The sequence below is a fragment of the Sitodiplosis mosellana genome, unplaced genomic scaffold, assembly GCF_009176505.1.
Source record: "Sitodiplosis mosellana isolate CC-2019 unplaced genomic scaffold, AAFC_SMos_1.0 Smas_scaffold_3, whole genome shotgun sequence".
Lineage (NCBI taxonomy): Eukaryota > Metazoa > Arthropoda > Insecta > Diptera > Cecidomyiidae > Sitodiplosis > Sitodiplosis mosellana.
This window is the reverse complement of record NW_022595246.1, coordinates 280,767-299,371: the sequence shown is the minus strand read 5'-3', so window position 1 is coordinate 299,371 and position 18,605 is coordinate 280,767. Positions and strand designations below refer to the sequence as shown.

At 36.9% G+C, this 18,605-nt stretch overlaps 1 protein-coding gene across 48 annotated transcripts in view; it reads left to right on the top strand.

Moving 5' to 3' along the window:
* The window catches only part of LOC129565966 (autism susceptibility gene 2 protein-like), a 253,449-nt gene that overhangs the window by 42,200 nt on the left and 192,644 nt on the right, over positions 1-18,605 (top strand). For all 48 annotated transcript variants that reach the window (XM_055441434.1, XM_055441404.1, XM_055441438.1 and 45 more), the window contains one exon: positions 6,964-7,176. In XM_055441434.1, coding sequence (XP_055297409.1) covers positions 6,964-7,176 — 213 coding nt within the window. The remainder of the gene's footprint in view (positions 1-6,963; positions 7,177-18,605) is intronic.

The following is an 18,605-nucleotide window of genomic DNA, read 5'->3' as shown; positions in this document are numbered from 1 at the left end:
ATATCGGAACAACTATCGCTTTTGTTGCCAAATGCGATAATCTTTTTAACAACAAAATTCACACTAAACGACTTACTTGCCTCATGTTTATGCCATTCGCCTCTTGATTCATTGTTAAGTCTCGATTGTTTTCCCTTTTTTTATCGGCTTGACACACAAAAACCGATGAGATAAAAATGGAAAAATAACACTGACTGAGACTTATGTGATTTTCATTGATTTCGTTTTTTCCTTTTGCGATAAAAAAGAGAGCGGTGAATGAAAAAAAAATATAAAGGACCAAAAAGATGCAAAATTTGAAACGTCACTTTGTTATTTCGAAATGGAAATTGAATGGAGAGTCGTTTCAATGAAAATGTCGAAAATTGGAGCGAATTTTGTGTCGATGCGCTTTTTTTCTGTCATCGACTTCGTTCGCATGCAGTGTTATGGCTCAATAAAAATGCGACGCAATCAAGTTAAAGTGCTAAATGAATATTACTTGGTGGTGGCGGCGGCGGCATGCAATTCCGCCAGAGACTGAACATATTGGACGCTCAGTGACAAAAAAATACATTGTGGCGAATTATACGATCAGGAAAAGAGCAAAAAAAACGACAGGGAAAAATGAGAGGAAAAAAAGAACAGTCAAATGCGTTTTGCATTTTCCTACGAATGATGAATAAAAAAAAGAGAGTCGAGCTATTCAGTTTAGGAGCCAGGTCGTAAAATGAAAACCGTATACATTAAGCGTCCCGTGTGTTATAAATGTCCTTCGGTATTCGGGGCGCGCAGATAAAATTGACATATAAAAAAATGTTTTCATGATTATGGTTGTTTTCATTTTTATTGCATGCGAAGAAAATGTGAAATAATCACGATAAATGACACTGTACAGCTATGCACATGCTTGATATCCATCTCCCGACGAGAAATTTGCGGTAAAATAGGTGTACGTCGACTATCCGTCGCATATCCGTTTTTGAGTGCGGATACTCGCAATGCGAATAGGTATCCACAATAAAAGTTGCCGCAAAATCTAATCGCTGAATACCCTGCGACTATTCGCGCTGCGATAAATGTGAAGTTGTAACTGGATCGAGTGTGACATTTCGACTTGAAACTTCGTACAACCAACGTGAAGTTGGCTGTGTTCGACGGACTTTTTCGTATTGCGACTATACGTAGAATAGTCGCAATGCGATATTCCGCAAATTTCTCGTCGGGTCTCTAGCGCTCTCTCTCTCTCTTTGTCTCGATTATTATCATGGACATAACCAAATGACTTAGATCCGAGTGGAGCGCGGAACGAACTGAACCAGAGCATAAAATCAAATAATTTGAATGTGATGCGCACAAGATATTCGATGCCAGCAGCCAGCATATTCTTTGTACTAACGATGTAATAATGAAATTGGAGGAATTTCCACTTAGTTTAGCAAATCATATCGACTGCTCTATCTTTTTTTATCTCCATCTGCTACCCACCCCCCCCCCATGTTGCCTATCTCTCTTCCCCAATCGCTCTTTAAAAAAAATCAAGTTCGTTCTCGATGTGTTGTGGCTTGGTTGGAATGATCAGAGTCGATTAAATCAAAATGGTGGTGCTTCCGTGTTCTGCATAAAATCAATAAAATTACTCGCAATAAATGTTATATTTTTATTGCGGGAAAATCCATTTGGTTGTGACATAATAAGATATACGACATTATAGCATTTTCGAATAACGACACACACGGATAAAATGCTGACAAAGCACTTTCATGCACCAAAACCATGTGAAGAACGCACGAACTGAAAAATACTATTATTCTATATTCCTTTGTTTCCCAACCCCCAACATATCACTGCATAGTTGAAAATTTTTTGTGTCACTTCCCCCATTGCAATGCATGCTCGAACGCGTGTCAACATGCATTTTTATAATGGTATTGATCGTTATCATCCGCTGCTACTCAGTGTTCTTATGCAAAGTAATCTTTCGTTATTCGACACTTTTACTATACGACGCCACACAATCAATATCCGAAGCAATGTAATGACAAGATGTGGCGATATTCAATATATTCAATTCGACACACGTTCACTCTTTCGTTTCCTTAAGGGACACCATTTCCATGAAAATTCAATGGCATCGGCGATGCTATTGGCAGTAAAATGTTCGAAATACCATTTCTGATCGTCATAAAATAATATTCGCTATTTATCCTGGCGCTCCATGACATATTTCACATAACAACAACAACAACAACGTAAAATTCATTTTTTCCTTCGGCGTTGAGTTCGATCGCTCGCACACTCTCTTTCATTCTCTTTCTCTCTCTCTCTTTCTCTAAATTTTGGAGCGAATCCAATCGCGTTTATTTCCGTATGGCATTACTTTTTTTCCATCATTTTTTTATAGTATTTTTCAAAATTGGCAACTAAAACTAATACTTGATGTAATAAAAAAAAGTCATGGAAATATACGAAAGCAACATGCAATCATTGCATTACATTTTTCCTGTTGAGCTATTTCAATTTTCAATAAAGCAATTTACCATCGGCGTGACATGCTTCATATAAACGGAATTTCGTACAAGCAGCGCCCGTGTACTTCGTAGTGGAAAAAAAGTGAAGCTTGCTTGTCACCAATATTGATGTTCACGAACATCAAATTGTTTATGCGTTATTTCGCCCATTTTATGAACTGGAAATGAAAAGTTCTTCAATTTCTAGCAAATTTCACATATGAATTCATAAACACATCGAGAAAACACAACTTTTTTTCACATAAAAAGCAAAAGCAAGATGATTTTTTCGTTGATGGTTGTTCGATCCTGGATCGTTTGTGATTCATTAATGATTTGCAACACATCCATTTTTGATTTCGATATTCCAACTGAATACGATGTTTTGTATTCATTAAACAATTCCATTTTGATCACAAAATAATTTTTTATTAAAATGGCTATGACGAAAAACCACGCGAACGATTGCAAACGATAGCACAAACATTAATGTCTAGGAACATCAAATACGGAAGATTAATGATTTTATCATTCAATTTCTTCCTTTGGCGTCGATTTCGCAATACAATGGGACGGTTGATTGATTTTGTCATGTCGATTTAGGCCCCAATGCTTGATGCCTTCCAAATGTTTTTTCGATTACACTGCGTTTGCCCTTATTGGAATGTTGAATGGCAAAATTTAAATTATCACGGAAATTAGTTTGTCTTCTTCGACATCGGTGGTGGGCACTGGGCACTTCGTCGGTCGATTCGGGGAACATCAGCAAACCGGCAGACTGAAAATTATTTTATGTTCGATTAAATGCGTTCGATTAATTGTTTGTCGCCAATAACAAATTATATTACATTCAAAGTTGATTTTTGAAGATATCTTTTATAAATGTATACTTAAAAATCACAATAGAGATTTTATTTGGAATGAAACAATAAAATACAAAAAAAATACCATTTTTATTCTGAAAAAATATAAAACTTGCAGATTAGATCAACACAAAATGTTTGTTTGCTTGTATTTTTATTTATTTTGTTTTGTTGCTTCACATCGGCGAATTAATTTGACATTTGTGTCGAACTTCAAGTCAGTGTTTCCCGATGAATTCGCTTTGACAATAATGTCAATTCGAATTTGATGTTCCTAGACATTAATGTTTGTGCTATCGTTTGCAATCGTTCGCGTGGTTTTTCGTCACAGCCATTTCAATAAAAAATTATTTTCTGATCAAAATGGAATTGTTTAATGAATACAAAACATCGTATTCAGTTGGAATATCGAAATCAAAAATGGATGTGTTGCAAATCGTTGATGAATCACAAACGATCCAGGATCGAACAACCATCAACGAAAAAATCATCTTGCTTATGCTTTTTATGTGAAAAAATAGTTGTGTTTTCTCGATGTGTTTATGAATTCATATGTGAAATTTGCTAGAAATTGAAGAACTTTTTATTTCCAGTGCATAAAGTGGGCGAAATAACGCATAAACAATTTGATGTTCGTGAACATCAATATTGGTGACAAGCAAGCTTCACTTTTTTTCCACTACGAAGTACACGGGCGCTGTACCCATGTGGCTGCATGTCACGCCCATGCAATTTACTTGAGTAACATGGAATTTTCTATCGATTTTTTCCCTGTCGGATTAGATGATTTAACGTTGTACTTATACTTGCATCGATGAGACTATGTCAACAAAATTCCATTTTTAGTGCAAATTGTGTATTAAACTTCTTTATTTCCGAATGAAACAGAATCACTTTTCTTCAACTGTAAATATGGTAGAAATGTGCGAATCTCGCTCAATTTTACTTCAGAAATGCGTATTTTCCATGTGTTTTGTTTAATTTTGTTTCTCAAGGTTTTTGTTTCCGTTTAATTTGGTTAATTTCACGATATCCAACGGAATTGGATGCTTTCCCTACCGATTGACTTTACTACTGGTAAAAAGCTTCTTTAGACACATTGTGCGGAATCAAGCGCAAATCGTATCGCTTGTTGAATGAAATCAGAGTCGGACTTTCTGTTGGAAATACGATTTACCGATTTAGAGTGCAAGCATATCTGGTATCAGCTTCACAAGCAGATTACTGCTATCGATAACAAGTTTTTCTAGTGCTGGCATTTAGCATTCGTCTCTTTTGCGTCAGCATCGTTTAACACCTTCGTTAATTCTCTTTGAGAACGGAACCATTCCATTTCCAAACACACGAATGGCACACTGTTGTCCCTTATCGATGCGATGTAGACCTTAAGCTGCTTATACGCTTTGCTCGTTCCATCTCTCTCCCACATAGTTAAGCACTTGGACACATTAGACAAAGTCTTTTAATGCGAATATAAGTAAATTATGTTTCACCGGAACTGGAGTATGTAGTTCGTTTCTTCTCGCAAATTTTATACCGTGTAATGTGTCTTAGTGCATCTGCAATTTTGCGATAAAACGTTGTGCAGTTGTCAACGATCATGTCATCGTCATGTACTTTAAAGTCATATTACTCATAAAACGCCCCATACACACACACCAGAAGCGAAAGTAATATGTTCATCGATAATACTAATAATTTAACACAAGCAATTTATTAAATAATAATAACCATGCAATTTTAATTTGGTCTCGGAATTAAATGAATTGCACATGCGATGCACAGGCGAATGTGAAGCATGTGTTTGCCATGAGACTGAAACACTAAAGTTATCCAAAAGTGTGGCCTAGAACCATTTCAAATATATGTAACATCATAAAATTGAAGTGCTGGAAGAAGAAGTTTTGGGCCAGTGAGCCAGCAATGGATTTAATATACGTGCAAATGGTTTATGAAACGAATGAAATTAGAGCAAATGCCGAGAGCGAGTGCAAAAGCAATAGCAAACGAGAAAGTTAGAGGGAACAAGTGCAAGAATAAGCCGAATGGAAGGAATCAGTTTGCCTCATATATGCGACATGCTTTATAAACGATGTGTAACGACCGCAAGAAATGTTGTTGTGTGCTGTAAGATGGTGAATTAGCACCCAAGCACATGAGCAAAGTCATTGCAATAAAATTTTATTACGATTATACTTGGCAAAGTGTGCAGTGGAAGAATGCACAAGCACTGGGTGGCCAGACAATGTACTTTCTCTCTCTCTCTCTCTCTCTCTCTCTCTCTCTCTCATCATGCGATATAGATGGTGTTTTAAACTATACAAATTGGAAGAGTAAAAGTTGGAACCGAGCGTGTGCATTAAAGTTGAAATTGTAATTTTGCCATCACATTTCACTGGTGTGTTCATTGTCTTAAATTAATCGTCGTTGGTTTTGATGGATACAGATCTATAAATCACCCCAGACACACACACACTGGATGTTTGCTTATCCCGTTGCTCATTAATTATACTGTTGGAATCTCAGTGAGAGGCCAAACGAGAGACAGTCGGTGATCGCATGGATTTTGAAGTGGCACAAAACATATTAGTTTCAAATTCCAGTGAATAGATTGTCATTCTCTAACTCTCTCTCTCTCTCTATCTCTCTCTCTCTCTCTCTCTCTCTCTCTCTCTCGGAGCCATATTCCGAGGCTCGCTCTTTGTTCCGAGAATCGGCAAGTGTTTTTGGCAAAGTAATCGGTGAAAATTTCCATCTTACAATACGCTCGAATCCAAATGCTTCACAAAATATCCCCTCAAACAGTTAAAAGCTGACGTGAACTTTTGCCATTTTATTGCAGTTTCCAAAACAAGTTGATGCAGACATTAAATTTTCGGTTGGATTTGCATAAAACTGGTGCAATTTCTCGGTAATTTACAAGTGACGTGCATTCAACCAATTTGTTCTCGGAACTTGTTTCGCAATGACCTTATTATTATTTATCATAAGTATGATTATTGCCGTTGTTCAACATGAAAATCGTGGCGTTGCTGTTCGCTCGTTTCGTTCGTTAGCTGCATCGTGTGCATTGCACATAGTGTGTGACGTGAACGAAATTTATTTTCCACCAAAAAGTCATTAATATCAGTCGCTTGGCACATTATTAATTTTCCATGTTTTTCGCGCCACATTTTTGGAGCGAGCGCGCGCTCGCACGAATACTAGAGTGGTAGTGACTAGCAAATTACATTTTCAGCATCGCTCCCGGCAAAAAAGGGGTTAGTCACTTTGTGTTAGGCAAGGAAATTTTGTGCAGCAGCAGTAGCAGCAGCAACACAATTTTTCTCTTAATTTATTTATCGATTCGGAATTAGTCGGTGGAAAATTGTAAATTGTTCATCTTCTTACTCGATAGTTTTTCATTCCCAAGTGTAATTAATGTTTCAGGCGATAGAATGTGAAAAGGTTACCATTATAATTGAGTTTTAAATATCACATCAGTGTGCCATACACATACACACAAACAACGTAGTAACCAATAAAAAAGCTCCTCTAAATACATCAAAGTGACGTTTTCTAATTGCGGTTTCTTTATTATTCTCTCTCCCTTTCTTCTTCTCCTCCTCCAGTATGCTATCAAATTGGCAACCAAACTGAATGAAAAACGCTTGTCATCAATCACCGAACTGACTACACTGGAAGACAAGCCAATCAAACTACTTGACACCGGCCAACGGGACAAAGATCGTGATAAAGATTGCGAACGTGAATGGAACCACAAACAGCACAATCACATCACCAACAATCATCATCAACAATCGGTGGTCAATCACACTTCACACGTAAGTTCTGATTTAGTGTTACTTATTTCTCTCTTTGTTTGTAAAGTTTTCGGCTTTCTTTTTTATCAAAGAAGAAAAAAGGTATATTCGACGGCAATATTCCAGTACAGAGTAGAAAAAAACGCAAAAGCTTGAATCGAAAAAATGTTCGCTTAACGATAGCGACCAAAGATTAAAACTCTATTAAATTTATCCGGTTAAGCGAAAAGTTTGTTGTGAAAAGTCGTCTCGCCGTGCCTCGCAAATTCGTATTTTTTTTTTGCACAATATATTTATTTAGACGTCATTAATTCAAATCGGTTCATATAGCGTACAAAAACATGAGCCACAGCTTAAAAGTCAACGGCAAAACTTTTCGCTCAACACACAAACGAAGGAGAAAAAAAATCAATAAATAAACGATGATTCGGCAAACTCATGCTGTGGCACTATGGAACGCGAAGCAAACAATGCAGAGCAAATATTGAAAGGCACCGAAGCATTATACCGAGTGGAAAATCCGTGAGGAAAATGCGATGAAATGAAAAGAGAAAATAGAATTCATATGGCCAAACTACTATTACTAACACTAGCTGCCACTGATGCTGTTGTTGCCGTTGATGCACAAAGTATAAAACTCCACGTATTAAAATGTATTTGTATTCGACGGATGAATTTCATCTTTGTCGCATAACAAAACATTTACCATGGGCGCGTACGAGAACCCCGAGTTGGCAGAGCATGAATGGGAAAAAGTTTTTTTTTCTGTGTGTTTTTGACATGTTTTGCCATTCATCAATCCATCTTCATCAAGTGGCACGGGTTTTGGATCTCTTCGCCTTTCATCGCATAATCGCCAATCGAATCGATTTAGCTGGCTACATAATGAGCTCTGGCGTCCAGTTGATTCCGTGTTTTTTTCTTTATTCTTTTCATTTATTACATAAACACATTTGGCAGTGTGTGTTGTTTTATATCATGTTGTCACATATGTACACATTTTGATTTCGAGTCTGGTATATCAATGTCATGGGCTTTGTCATTGTTTGACACCCACGAAGAATGGTTTCATTTGGCAATTGTGAAGCTGTTTAGTGTTTGACAGTGCCATTGGCATAAGTTGTTTATTGATTGCCTGCCTGCCTGATGGTGAGCACGTCAGAGAGAGAGAGAGAAAAGGATAAATAAACACAATTCATGGCATTTGCAGTTCACGCTTCATTTATGCATTGATGACTTTATTGAGAAATGGTTCAAATTACCATTTCAAACGGGTCTGTTTTGATCCAAATGGACGTACACACATACACACACCGTTCGAAAAACTTCCGTCATTTCAACACGGTATGGTGTGCAATAGAAAGAAAAATAATTTTTCAAGAATTCCGATTTCGTGATTCGATTTGATTGTCGGAACGCTTTATTATCCGATGCACTTAAACTGCACCGGCAACTATTGCAATCAAAGAGAAACCAACACAAAGTGAAAGAAAAACTCGTTCCACTCCGATAAATGTATTATAAATGTCGGAATAAAAGAGGAAAGACTAATAGATCAACGGTGATTTGATTTTCGTGTGAAAGGATTTATAGTTGGGATGAAAAACTGAAGCAATAAGCTTACATTTCAGGTCATAAAGCACAGTTTGCTATTGAATTTCAATCGACAAACTTCATCTTTGGACAAGGACGCACAGCACACAGTCAGCTCGTTTTGGTCTATGTACATTGTACATACACGGGCACTGTGGTAAATACCATTTTATCCATGTTTGCCATTGCTTTGTATTTGCACAATTTTAAAAGGTTTTCTATCGATTACTCTCGCTCTAACACTCGTTCGCTTTGGACTGCTTGTCGAAAACATTCACAGATTTATTAAAAAAATTCGTTTGGAAAAAACGGGCATCAGGCGCTCGTTGTTCCATATCCCTTTCGGGCACATGCATCTCCGGTGTCTGTGTGTTTTCATCTCGTTCTCATCGTTTCGCTCACAGTCTTCATAAATCTGCATTTCGAAGTGGCACTTTTTTTTCTGCTGACCAAACTTTTTTCTCTCTCAATGCTCAGAGCGAGAGACGGTTTGGTTTGTGGTCGAACTTTGTGTGCTGCTGTGGTTTATAGCACGCAAAGGTTTTTAACAAAATTGGAAAATTTTCAATGGCGAACAACAACAACAACAAAACCAACAAAAAACGGTTTGCCCGCAAAACCAACAAAATGCAAAAATAAAATATTCAAGAAATGACTTTCATTTGCCAGAACGAACATTCATTCACTGTTTGCCACTTTTCCACTTTTATTTTTTACTTCCCTCTCTTCGATTTCAATTTTATTATCGTCTATTTTTCATGCATACTTTTTTATGCTCGGTGTGTGCACTTCGAAACGAATCTCATTTAAGCGGATGGATTGAAAATAAAATGTTAATCCCGATAGCGGGTTTCTTAACGCCTTCGAATAAACATAAAATAGAGTAAAAAAAAATGCGCTTGCAAAACGTTACGAAATAATCGGAACTAAAAAGTTTTCATACCGGATATTGCATTTTTAATAATTAGAAATCTTTTGGTTTTCCTCCTTTAGTTTTTTTTCCACTGGCTTTGGAAAAAAAAGAACAACTGGCGTTGAATATGCTAATATCCGTAATAAACACTTACGGTCAGGATTTACACGAAACATTTTATGTATAATGAGTTTACAAAATGGAAAACACCATACACACACACAAATGAGCATGGCTGTCGCAATGTTGTTCACAAAGCGCTGGCCCATTTATGGAACAGGGAAAAAAAGCCCGAGCGAATAAAAGTTTGACATAAAATAACTTCATTACAATGGAGAAAGAAAGAAAAAAACAGACACGTTAGATTTCTTGGTTCCCATTGGGAGCGACATTATGGTTTCAATGGCCGGATCATCAAGCGTCCAATAAATTTTTTATAGCCGCATTGCTCCATTAAAATTGAACCAAACACTCGCTTTTATCACTAGTATTCGCTATGACACTATAAAATTTAATATAATCACTTTCAGCAAAGCTGAAGCAGCGGCGCAAAGTTTTTCCCTTTATATCCTGTTCCGTTTTGTTCCGCTTTTGTTTCGCGTGTCTTTTTTTTCCTTCCTTTTTTCCCAATTTCTGCCATACAATTTCCAATTTTCATTCGACAAAGAACTTGAAATGGGTCGAGAAAAAAAATTTAATTATCCACTTACATGACACCGCAGCACTTGCAACAAGACCAAAAAAGAAAACATTATATGGAAGTTTTATGTTAAAATGCGCCAGGCTTATGCGAACCCATTACATGTGTGGCGAACGGAAAACCATGCTTTTTTCTCCACCGCCGAAATTTATTCATACGAGAGATTTTCAGCAGAGCATAAATTTATAGATGATAAACACGAATTTAAAGCGCACGATCCCCAAAATGGACAATGTTCAACTGCAACCGGTGTGTTTGAATGAGACATGCGATGAATATATCTCACTCTCTTCTTCCTTCTCTCTCTCTCTCTCTCTCTCAAAATTATAGTTGAAAACTTAATTATACACTTCATTTAGCGGCAGCAGCACCATTGGCAAAAGACTCTCACTCTCTATCGCTCGCTCACGTTATTGTGTTTCCCATGAACAATAACTGTTTATGTGCTAATTTAATTATACCTATAACTCGCATTTTATCGTGTTTTACACGGCAAAAGACGAGAGATAGTTTGCTTAGTTTTCAATTTTCGAGATAATTGGTTTATAAATTTGAATTAAATACATCCGTAAAACGCAAACTCAGGGAACCGAACCAATTTTCCGTGGAGCAACACACACACACACGCCACACGCCGAAAAACTTTTTCACCCGGTAATTAATTATTATCATAGTTTATGTCGATGCACAGCGCCAAATACTGACATGTGCTCGCCTCAGCTCCGTTTATGAATTGGAAAAGGAACGTGCTTGCACGTCAGTGTTTGTGTGTGAATATTGAATTGAAAATATGCTATAAACTTTATGATTGATTCGAACTAAGAAAGCTCACATTTCAGAATCGAATTTACTGCAGTTTCATCGGCAAATGTTCCTTTATGGATTTTCGCCTTAACACTTATTTTCCGCACATTTTGACTGTTGACTTTGTTTGAAATTATATACAGCAAGCTAAATTGCCCTGAGTATAAATAACCCAGCTGAATTATTTGTGCACTTTATCGAAGAGAAAATAATGGCTTAAGTGTTCTACAGTGTTCATACTCAAGAGCTGTGTTATTGCTCGCCTTCCAAAAAAAAAGTGTTGCATCCATATATTTCCTTGGCTCATTTTAAATTATATCTTGGATGTCGTCATTTGGCACCGTTCCAAGTGCAGTAATAATTTCACGAATCTCAGCCTGTTTGTCAGTTAATTATTATAAATAGCTTAAGCAGCGCCATGTTGTTCCTCACATAATTTATGTCGTCCAATTTGGATTTGCTCATTTCAAAGGGTATTGCTATGTATACCATTTGTAATTGAATCGCTTTGAACAATTTTAAATTGCGAGTGCAATTAAAATGGCAACTTCATTGACCTTACACCGTGGCTTGCGACTAAGCGGAAAGACTAACTTTATTTGAAGTTCTTTTCACGCATCGCCGGAACAGAATCGAACACGGTGTAATTGAAGAAATGGAAAGAATATAGCAACTATAAATGAGATGCGCAAAATGTACACTTTATCGGTCTGACACAGAAAAAATAAACCCTTCCTTTTTCTGCAAAATCGCACTTTCTGAAGCAATTCTCATCGGTGCAATCGAATCGAAATGCACTTATTGTTTGAAATGGTATAATTTTGTTTACATCGTATCGTTGTAATGCAGTAATAAATTTGTTATTTATTTGATTGTGAATATAAAGTCGGATGATGAGGCGGTAGGATATTGTGTGTGCGAAATAACAATAATCAGAATGTGTTCTCTTTCTGAGTGCACAACAAAAAGAATTGAATCACCATAGCATATGGAATTGTGCAGCATATTTCGAGTGAGAAATGCATATATGTGAGCTAAAGCAATTCACTCACCCGTTTTGTGTAGCTGGTTGTGCTGTCACTGTTTTTGTGTATGTTTGTTTTGATTCACACAAATCGTTGCGCTTGAATGCAGATCTCGACTTCACATGCTTCGGTATATATATATACATTTTGTTGAATTGAGTTTAAAACTTTGCCTGTTCGACTTATTGTCAGAGCTCTATCCACACTGCTTCTATCTCTCTCTGTGTGTATGTTGTTTTATAGGGTTTATGCTCTGCTTTTCCGTATGAGTAGTAATTGATGCACATGATATTATGGCAAATTTTATGGGCGAAATTATTTAGAGCGATTATTAAATAACCGTTTAATATTGTAAACATACCAGAAAACATTGTTTCATTTTGTGTACGGCTGCTGCCGTTGCTGCATTCCATTTTATGCACATGGACGTACATCGTCGACATATCCGTATGGGTCATGTTCCTGTGAAATCATTGTTACATCACAACATAAAATTCCATTGAAATTAATGTTATAACAAATTCTGCATAGCACCGTTTTTGCACTAAGCCTGGGCTAAATTCATTTTGCTCTGATTCACATTTAATGAGATTTGAGCACGAAAATCTTTATACAATTTATCACATGTCGGAAACAGTGAGCAAAGAATTTTGTAAGATTCCATACAGAGAGAAATACAGAGTCTGTGAACCATTTTAATTTGATTTTGTGATGCCTTTATTCATATTTATTACTGTGAAAATATCTAAAGAATGTATTTAGAAATTTATGTTAAAATGGCCATTTCGAACAATTTCGAGTATGATGGTGACGGACAAGTACGGTGTTGTTCAACAAACATAACGTACGGCTTTGTTTCGACTTTTTGGAAGTAGGTTCAGAATTTTATATTTCGCCTACACTTAAACCCATTAAATATGTGCAAAATTCGAAGAATTCCTCAATTCGCTATGAATTTTAATTGGAATAGTTTGCAAACTGAAAATGAACCAACTAAGCGTAAATTATTCCATAGCACACATTTTGCATGGGTTTCGAATTTTCGAGAATTTTGGCATTTTACACGGCATACCATTCGAATATTACACCAAGCAAAATTAAATCCATCATAAAATATTTATCTTTCCATCCATAAAAAAAAAGAGAGAAAAAGAGATATTTATTCCGTTCCATTCATGTGAAAAAGTGTGTCAGATCTGTTATCTGCCAATTTCCACAAGAAATCTCTTTTATCCATTTAATCTGTGTGCGTTTTAAATGTGAATATCTACATTGCGATTAAGCACTAATATCGCAGGGGAAAAAACACGCAGCATTTACCCTGGGGCATCGTTGATATGATTATTGCCGACGAAAGTATAATTTTATGTGATTATAATACATTATTAGGTTAGGCCGAATGAATAAATCATGACGGTCGAAATCAAATCGGCCGAGCTGACCATCGAAATAGCAGCATTGTGGTTTGTGCACCTGGTGCACATTTTTCTCTTGCTTCAAATACGATTTGTTGCTAAGCGCTATACCAGTCGCTGTATGGTCTTTGCAATTATTTGTACAACATTGATAAATAAGCTTTTGCCACCGGTGGTGTTCTTATTCGCGCGTAATGGGCATGCTTTTTGTTAGCATCACTCGCGCGCACCCGTCAAAATTGAGCCATAATTTATCGAAAACACGAAGTGAACCAACAAATGTGCAATATAAATTTTGAGTCATTATTATTGGCAATATGTCAAAACTATAAACTGCAATTACATTGGCAATTTTATCACACTCAAGCTTGCGCTTCGTGTTCACTCGAGAATGACTCAATGTCTCTCTCTCTCTCTCTCTCTCTCTCTCTCTCTCTCTCTCTCTCTCTCTCTATGGGCAGAATGATGAGCCACTTCACATCATGTCGACTAAATTTCTATTGGACGTGATAAATAAAAGTGCTGGCCCAAAAGACACAGAGAACTAAGCGAAAACAACATGTGGCTCATGGAATTTATGCGCACACCATTTCAATGCTGAACATGAACCATTAAAGCATACGAGTGAGAGCGTTGGCTCTCATTCTCTCTGTCAGTTGAGCATCACCCATTATTCATATCGTTATCATTATACACATACTTTATTTGTTGCCAAGCATTTCGCTCAACAATCGATGTGTTGTTCAGGTTTTCAACTTCATATTTTCATTTACTTAAAAGACAATGGAATGACCATTTTATGGCACACATTACAAGAAACGGCTCAAACCCAATTGCAATACACATTGTAGATTCTACTCTTTCTTCGTTTTTTCGAGTGTTATTCTCTCCGTTCCATTTTATGTACATTATACACAATACAAGTGTGTGTCTGTGGCTTTTTATACTTTACGTACATGCTCACTGTGTGTTTTCACATTGTAATCATATTTCATTACTAATAAAATAATTATACGATCGGATGTAATGGTAACACGGTAACAGCATGTAATGCCATTTCTGAGTGCACATCATTCCGCCATCGTCGTTATTGCTGATGATGTTGATTGCCCTTAAAACAACGGCAAATGCGCACACGGTACGGTACAGTGCAATTCGAATTGCAAACACGTACACCAGTCGTTAGCAAACGAACACATTCTGTTCAGTGGCTCTCTATGAGCATGCACCTTTTTTTCTGACAACTTAGCACTAAATAAACGATGCAACGTTGTAATTTTACTTTCCGCGAAACTGCAACCTGAGATGCTTTGGAGGAGAGCGAGATAGATAGATACGGAACGTCAGTTCACTGCATTTTCTTCTCCCGTTTTTTTTTCTGTTTCTTTATTATTTGTCGTGTTGACTTCCATTTCGATTGTGATGCGTGTGCAGCACATTTATGTTTACAATGCACGGCAACAAACATAAACAAGATATCCATTTGGGAAATTATGGCAATGACACCGAAACATCGGTTAATCCACCACCATTCAGTGTTATCGCGCGCACACATACCGACGCATCGCAAAAGTCAAATTTTTAGTGATAAAAGTCACGAAATGTAGCGATTCGTGCGCTCATCCAATAAACAAAAGACTTACAACCATCTCAAATGAAAACTTTTAACATTAATCATACGATCATCATTAAGACGCTTTATTATTTTTTAAGAAACGGCCATACCACAAATGAAATTCGCATTTTCTACCCAGAATCGAGCGTCTTAAAATTATCTTTATGATTTGTCGATTCCATCTTTTAAATTCGTAATGATTCCAATCTTTCTGTGGTTAATGGCAATTTACATTCGATTTATACAGTTAATGGCTCCGTCAATTATTTTGCTTCTGGCAATTGATAAGTAATAATCAACCGCCTCTTTGACTTCAACTCTGGCATATGCGCCAATTAATGATGATGAATACACCGAAAATGGATGGAAAATCAGTTCGTTTTGATGCATAAAATACTTTTCAACTCTACCCCACCCTCTTGGTTGCAAATGACAACCATCGATGAATCGCTAATTTCAAATAATTATTCTTTGATTTGACATGCAACTGGAGTAAAGTGCTCAATTGACGAAAATGATTATGAATCAAAATCAATAAATTAATTATTATCAATTGGGGATTTTCATTGGTAATTAAATGGCATTTTCGAATGGAATGATTTTATTAGAAATGATAATGACATTTTTCAGAAGAATTTCAATCATTTAGTATTTGAACTACTATTTTCATTTCGAAAAATCTAACTCAATTGATTGGTGTTCGGTTACAATGTGCAGTAACGGCTTTGAACGTTTGAATCGAAGCGAAAAAGCGGGACGAAATTCAAATCGGAAAGTCTGGCGACAGCCGTCGACTGAAGCATGCAAGCAGTGGTTCATGAAGCTTCTCTTAGATGGTACTGTGTGCTGCTTGGTCGTTGTCGATGTTTTGTGCGCATACAATCAATTATGCGGTGCCATACACTTTTCCCGCTGTCACTCACTGCACATTTCGTTGTCTACTGCTGCTGCTACTACTGCTACTGCTGTTGCCAGCCACTTCATTCGCTATCGATTTGCGGGCAACAGTGACATTGTGTCAAGCTTGACACGACAAACTTAACTCTCTCTTCTCGGCATCCTCACTGAGTCTGTCAAATTAGTAAAAACAAACTGGAAATTCCGCCGAAAATTTGTCACCGAATCAAAAAACAATCAAAACCAGCAGAAAGATTCAACACCGAAATGAAGAATAAATTGAGCTTTAAATGTTCAGTGACGAGAAATATGAGGAAAAATCGCTTGCAAAATCATCCATGTTGAATTTTAAATTGTGTGTATGCGTGCACGAATGATGCGTCAAACCATGCGACTTTTCGCTTTATTCTCTCTCGTTCTTTCGCTCTCTCGCTTTCTCGTTCGGTGTGTGTTGCTTCTCGTTGGCATTCATTCGTTCACCAAGTATTGTTTTCATGTTTATATGTTCATATATTTTATGTGTGACGTGTGCGCCGCCAAACAAATCGACGCTGGTATCGAAACATATGTATCTACACGTATCGTCGGCAAAGCTGTCAGAACGAAAATCGAACAAAACACACAGAGCACACGGTACAGTACAGCAAACAAGACACAACACAACACAACGGACAACGAACAACCAACACATTGCCATGCGCCACACGCACACACATTACATCGATCGAAATCAAGCTGATAAACAAGCATCGACGACTATTAACCTGTAACCGGTTTCCATGTATCCATATCATTGTTGAATTGCTTAATATTTTCATGCCAACACACACACACATGTGCACGCATACTAACGAGAATAGTGATTCGTGTGCTCGAGGCACATCCACATTGACGATTGAATTGATGGATAAAAGAGCGCAGCTGTGTGTGCGAAGCCCACACCAACACATACAGACACCGATGGAACACAAGTTCAACGCTACCATATATCCACCATGCAACGAGTCGTTTCGTGTCAGTTACCTTTCAGAAGTCAACAATGCAACATCACGACGCTCGGTTACACATTTTTCTCTCGCATTTCAACGAACGTCGTTCGTGAATGACTCGTTGATATTTTATGGGAAAAAAATGATTGTATATTCGAAGACTGTAAATTGTTAATGCGTCAAATATGGGTTCATGAGACATGACCCAATGAAATTTAAATGATTGTTCTAGCATTTTTCATTCGATTTCAATCGTTTTTCTTCGAAATCAAACAGAAAAAAAAACCAACAACGGTCCTCAGACACCGTTCAACTTGCCTTGTTTTGTAAAGCCAATTAGTTTTCATCCACAAATGACACGCCATTGTTTGTTACAATGACAATGCCAACTGTATACAGTGTCTACACTATAATTTTGATTATCGTCACTAGCATATTAAATGTTGATTGTTTCACAGGAAAAAGTGACTGGAATAATGATAGGTTTTTTTTTCATTCGGTTCTTCGTTTGGAATCGAAACAAAACAAAAACCATTTCATTACTGTGTGTGTCGGGCATTTGTCGATTGGTCGTCAAAACAATAATTCTGTTGATTTGATAAAGACTGCATTTATGGTTGCGTTTAATTGTGGGGTGTATATGTCAAGCACAGCGAGACCAATCAATTGATGACATTATTATTGCATGTGCATTTTGTTTTAGCGTTATAAATTTTTTTTTATCACCACATAATTCTCGTTGCCCAATGCAATGTGTATTAATTAATAAGTGGATGTATTTATAACTCTCTGCTTAGAATATGTCACTTTGCTCTCAAAACATTGAACAAGTGTGTTATTACAAGCCAATTGTATATGTAGCGATTAGTCCTTCCACTCCTGCTTAGAAGTTTGTCTAAAACAAAAAAGACCACTGTCATTGGTTCGTTTCCACTTTCATCGTCGTACTTTTTCCATATTTACAACGAAATGTATTTCCAAAACAACCATTTTCGAAGCAATTAAATAATTAATTGAATGAACGTTGTAAAATTGGTATTTCATAGTTATAAAAATTCCATGGAAATCGGGCCGCCTCCAAATCCATCGCACACTAATTCGTTTGGAAGTGTTTTATTTAGAGGGAAATTCAGTTTCGAATAATGAAAGCAATCAAAAAAAATCATGTGGTTAAAATGAAATTAATAGCAAAACGGAAAGTTAGTTTTTGCTTATAGTTCAGTTTCGCCGTTGCTGTTCACTTTCGACGCGTTTGAGTTTGTCCATTTATTGCAATATCCGTACACTCAAACGAACCATAAACAACAGCAGCAGCAGCAGTAGCAGAAAAAGGCGAGTAAATAAGTTGGGAAAAGTTTGCGCTTGGTTTTTATTTATGTTTGTCCAAACTGAATTTCCCAATAATGTTGCTGTTCGTTCCTCACCGCACACATCCTCCAAACATCGTTTTGCCACACACACACACACACACACACACACACACACACACACACACACAC